Raw genomic sequence first — 5,680 nt, 5'->3', positions numbered from 1 at the left:
TTATAAATTAAATATTAAATTAGTTGTCTATTTTTTGACAAACCAAAAAATAGCTTATAAACTTTTTAGATTTCAGTTTCTTATTTGTTCCGTTATCAATTTTTTATTCAAAGGGCCCCAAATTTTTGGTTCGCTTAGAGCCCCCAAATTTGTTGAGCCGGCCCTGGTCGATCACTACATCGTGGACTGGGCTAAATGACCAAATCCAACTCTTTTACTTAATACTCAAAGCATAAGTTCATACCAGGTGTCACACTTAATTTGTAGTAGTAATTAATGGAAAATACATCATAAAGTATCATAGGTTATAAACCCTTGAGTTGTAGCAGTTAAATATCACAATTACCAATCATTATTATACGCAATTTAAAAAGTAATTGGATTTTCAAATGAATGTCGTTGAAAGAAAAATGCCTTTATAACTATTGATAGATACATAGATTACCATTAACAAGTCATTTCTAGGCCTAAGTAAGTAGTATTAGACATTTAGAATGACTAAGATGATGTCCAACAAGCATGAGAATAAGTAACATGTTTAGAATTTGCACGGCCCGAGCAGTCCATTAGGTGCGACCCTGAGCAACATGAGAATAAGTTTAGGAATGGTTGGGGCCTCATCCCACATCCATAAGCATGCATCAATCTCTAAGGATACATGTTTTACCTGTTCAAGTCCACTACAAGGGTAAGGAAATCCTCTCATGCGGCTTGAAGACTAAGATAGATCCCAACCTATGATATATATAAAAGGGGCAAACATGAAGCACATCATTGTGAGATAGCTTCGCAAAAGACCGAGACTTCAAAAATGATTAAATCTAAAACGTTTACAAGATGTACATTGATCGTGTGAAATACCCTCTTCTTGAAATGTGTGTAAATGATCAATCTAAATCCAACAATAAGAAACAACTCCCTAAAACAAAGATCGTAACCTCTATCCTAATGAAAATTTGATGGTCGGGTGATGGTGGATCCGAACAATCTCATAAATCAGAACAATATGAAGAAGTGGGTTCCCATACATCCAACCACGTGCCAAAACATGTGCTCCTAAAAAGTGCCTCATGTTCCGGTATCGATATCAACTTCTTAAATATGTTATTTTCAAATTTATAGTTACATTTTATAGTCAGGTTTGTCTAACACAATTGAAGATGTTGTAATAGGAGAATAGGTTGTGAAACTATTCTTGTAAAAGAATATTAGATTAGATGGTGTTTAGGATTACTTTAAAAACGACTTTTGGACTTTTCATTTTTCTAAAAAGTCAAAAAAATTCAAAAGATATTTGGAAAACTGAAAAATTGTTTTTAAAACAACTTTTGGACGATAGAAAAAAGTTGGATTCTGAAAGTCACGAAAACATAACTTTTGTGACTTTTTAACCTTTTCAAAGCAACTTTTGTATTTTGTTCATCCAAACACATTTTAAACCATTACTTTTTAGAAAAAGACATTTTACAATTGTTTAAGTTATTTTATGAAAAAAAAAAAAACTTTAAAGCTAAAAAAGCAATCCCAAACACCCTCCAAAAAAAAAAAGTGCAGGCAGAAAGCCCCGACCTGACATTCATTAGTTTCGAATGAAGAGTGCCCTGCCGCACCTACTCCTATAAAAAAGCGAGACTTTACTAAACAAGAAAAGCCCCTTCTATCTTATTACAAGAGTTTCGCTCAACGGCCTAAGGACTACCTGACCTTCCTGCAATTCAATTCCCTAATGAAATCCATGTATAAAGCTTTACAATGTGAATATACCACAATGGTCCACTTTATGCTGCATGCTCCTTGTAATTCGAGATTGAAAAATTAAGCTGGAAAAAACATCAAGATTAAACAGAGAGAGTTCCAAGTAAAGATTAATCGTCTTTGCCATTTGGCGACGAATTGTAATCCTGTGAGGTAATTATACCTTTTATCGAGGTACTTTTAAAATAGATTCTCATTTATTTCAAGAAAAACAAAATTCATTAGTTTCAACTTTCAAGGTTGCCTGATCTTTTGTTTTTAACACCAATCCTTTCTTTCCAGGCTATCCAAAGGGACTGTGATTATGAGTTATGACGTGACCAATTTCCCAAAAACAAACACGAAAACCAATGATAATGAAGGTCCAAATCAAATGATGTTCATGTTCTTAGTCTGCAAACAAACAATAATAATTAACAAGAAATCCAATCAACCGTGACACTAAATCCATATATCTAAACTACCAAACTAATCAATCCTCTTCAGCATAAGGAACTTCAACTTGAGCTTTCTCAGCTTCCTGAACCTCCTTCTCCGTCTTCCTCCCTTTCTTACACTTATAATAAACACTCATAAACGTCCCCACAGCTCCATACTTATTCCTACACTGTTCATAAAGCCCCGCTTCAAACATCCTCCAGAAATTCTTCTCATTCAGCTCAGACACAGCGTATTGTGGCTGAAACCCATGGTTCTCAATCAACCAATTTTCCATTCTACGAACCGCATCCCCTCCATCAAACACCTCCCCCCTCAACACAGGTCCCGGTGCATAATACACACCGACATCCGTGTACATTTGTGCATACACCGTGTCCCCTTGTCTCATCTCTTCATCAAATCCTGGCTCCGGGTACACCATTGTTTTCAATGGAAGGTTGAACAACCGGTGCGGGCATAGCCAAAGTGGATACACCTATAAAAAAAAATAATAACAGGTTATACTGTCTTTGACATGGATTGGACTGGGACTGATAGGACTGAGACAGATGTCAATGGAATAAATATAAAAACATATTATACCTCCATTTCACGATCGACCCATTCTAAAGCATCGGGAACTTTGTAAAGAGGAACAAGCATATCTTGAATGACATGCATTTCATGATAATAGTTTCGAATAGCTTCACCTTGTGTAGCTTTAAGTAAAGAAACCTTTGGTGGCATCATCCACCCAAGCAAATACCTAAACCACCATTGATCACCAAACGGAAGAATAAGCTTCCCTTCCCAATACAAACACCGTGTATGTCTATGATAATACTCACGCGTCGGAATATACTCAACAAATTCCCCTTTTGTCAAAGCCGTTTGAGCATGCTGATAAAACCACGGCTTAAACCACCACCCGACACTATTAATCTTATTCCCTTTCATCTTCGCCTCTTCTTTCGACGCGTACTTTCCCGTCATACAAACACCTTCATTCGCATTGTAAATCATCGTCTCAACAAAATCAGGGGTACTTTCGTCATTATCTATCCCGAAAGGTGGTGCGAAAGAGTTGATATAAGCTTGTCCGAGATCACGAATGTTTCCTCTCACGGGTTTGTACGTTAGCTTCATGTATTCCTTGATCGGAATCAGTTTGATTTCGGCGGAAACGAGTAATCCGAGTGTTCCTTGGGACCACGGAATGGCATAGAAAAGGTCGGAATACTCATTCTCTCGTGTAGCTCTAACAACACGTCCACCCGAAAGAACAATTTCATATGCCACTACAGTATCGGAAAAAAGCCCATATAAATGCGAACTCCCTTCGATTCCATACCCGTTGATAAGCCCGCCAACTGTCAAATCGTCCAGCTCAGCAACAACCGCGAGCGCAAGGTTTAATGGGACCGTGGCCCGCGTGATTTGACCCATGTTGACCAAGGGTTCACATTTTGCGATCATTCTTTCTTGGTCTATTTCTAGAATGTTCCGGAAGGCCGAGAGGTCAACTTCGAAATGGCGGGCCCGCTTGTAGTCAACGTTTCTCATTCCGACCGCGATCCAGGGCTTTCGGGCCGTGCATACGAGCCCGTCTTTCGATGGGTTTCTTTCTGCGAGACGTTTCACGACTTTTTTGACATTTTCTTCGTGTTCTTTTTGGCGTTGTTTGTATGATTTCCATTCGGATCTTACGTCTCCAACATAAGTGAGAAAGTATAAAGTGAAGGAGATTGGGAGAACAACAAAGATGACAATAATCCATCTGAATTGGACAAAATAGTCCACCCAATTTTTCTTTCGTTTTGGGCGTACCAATGGGGCTTCAAGATCTGCCATTTTTGGATATGGAGATCTGTCACATAGGAGAAATAAAAAAGATCAGAAACATGTCGTAGAGAATAGCAACATACTTTTTATCTGATTGCCTATAATGGTAAAAAGAGTAAAGTATGTTGCAATTATCATTCATTACAAATAAATGAAAATGACCCAGAACTCTCTGGGGTTCACTTATTTATGTTATCTGATTGGTTTTACTGGTTTACAGCAATTTTTTGGTTCAAATTTGTAGCCTACCACAATTATTACATTTTCATGGGGACCCCATGATAATAGAAACAACACTGCCAGACGTCTAAAACACGATGAAGATATAAATATGATCCACATACATTACAATAATGTCAAAAGTGGACCACAACAAATTTTGTTTAATAATGACAGAAAGTACTTGACATTATCATTATATCCTTTGTACCTACAATATATTATTGAAAGATACTTTAGTTTAATGGTGATAAAGAGATATTATATACTAAAAACCCTTAATTGCAACGGGTGTCTGTTAAAAAAATGGAATAAGAACACTAGTCAAGATACAGGTAAAAGGATTATAGTTCTTACTTGTAAATATTATTAGTTCATGATTAATGTAATTATTCAAGGAAAACTGTCTGTAATTTTGATGTAGATTAATATTAAGCATCCACCCTTGCACATAGATCTACAGATCCATAGAAAGAACATATGAATCCAAAAACCCTAATTATAAGCATTGTGCTCAAACGAACAAATTCGCTACAAAATGCCGATGCATGCAGCATAGATCTGCAAATCCTTGCAAGAAAATACCCAAAATCAAACTGTTTAAGCATATAGTTCTAAAACCCTTAAGAAACTCCGTTTGCAGAAAACGATAAACCCTACCTCGAAAATAGTCAAACAGCATGCATAAACAATAAACCTTACTTCGAAAGTAATCAATCAAGATAGAATAAACAATAAACAAAATTCTGAGATTAAAGGAACTAGTCAAACCAGATAAACCCATTAATCGAAGAAACACGTAATTGATATCGATAGATCTAAAGATCTTCAACTTTTTGAGTGTGCATGTGTGGAATCTTCAAGTGTAAAGCTTAAGCCACCCCATATAGACAATTGAATAACAAATCAGAGAGAGAAAAGCTTACCAGAAGAATAAAAGGCAAATGCAGACAAGATCGGAGCCTTAAAGGGTCGAACCTCCTGTGGATAGGATTCGTGAGGAAAAGGGGGAATAGCTTTCACTATCGAAGCAGAGAGTGAAGCAGGCGGCGTGGTTCATTGAACACGAACGCTTGTATTTATAGCAATAGGAAAAGGGTGAGGAAAAAGGGAAGAAGGAAAAAAGGGTTGTTTCACTATATTCCTCTAATAGTTGCATCATGTCAGTGACCATATTGTAATATATTTTTTAGAATAGAAAATTTTATAGGTTTATTCCTCCAACATATTACTAATAAACATTTTGGTCACATAAGGAATGTTTTGTTCGGTACTTTGTCACTTTGTCTTATTCTTAAACAACACTTTTAACATGGCATCAAGAAATAAAATATTTTAATCTATTGTAATTAAATAAAGGCAAAGATTTTTATCCATCCACTTAAAAAATAGCGGACGAACAAATATACCCTCAATAAATAGACCTTTATTTTAATTTATAAAG

General features: G+C 36.3%; 1 protein-coding gene across 1 annotated transcript; it reads right to left on the bottom strand.

Moving 5' to 3' along the window:
• Positions 1-2,109: 2,109 nt before the first annotated feature.
• Positions 2,110-5,346, bottom strand: LOC145104017 (delta(24)-sterol reductase-like). The gene is made up of 3 exons (XM_079041304.1): positions 5,163-5,346; positions 2,779-4,042; positions 2,110-2,671 (listed from the first exon to the last, which is right to left on the bottom strand). Exons 2-3 carry the CDS (start codon positions 4,024-4,026, stop codon positions 2,228-2,230), a joined length of 1,692 nt encoding a protein of 563 aa, XP_078897430.1. The 5' UTR covers positions 4,027-4,042; positions 5,163-5,346; the 3' UTR covers positions 2,110-2,227.
• Between the last annotated feature and the right edge of the window lie 334 nt (positions 5,347-5,680).

This window comes from Lactuca virosa, chromosome 4, assembly GCF_052849685.1.
Source record: "Lactuca virosa cultivar CGN04683 chromosome 4, Lactuca_virosa_CGN04683_v6, whole genome shotgun sequence".
In the NCBI taxonomy this organism is placed as follows: domain Eukaryota; kingdom Viridiplantae; phylum Streptophyta; class Magnoliopsida; order Asterales; family Asteraceae; genus Lactuca; species Lactuca virosa.
The sequence above is the reverse complement of the archived record's forward strand: the minus strand, read 5'-3'. Positions and strand labels throughout refer to the sequence as shown.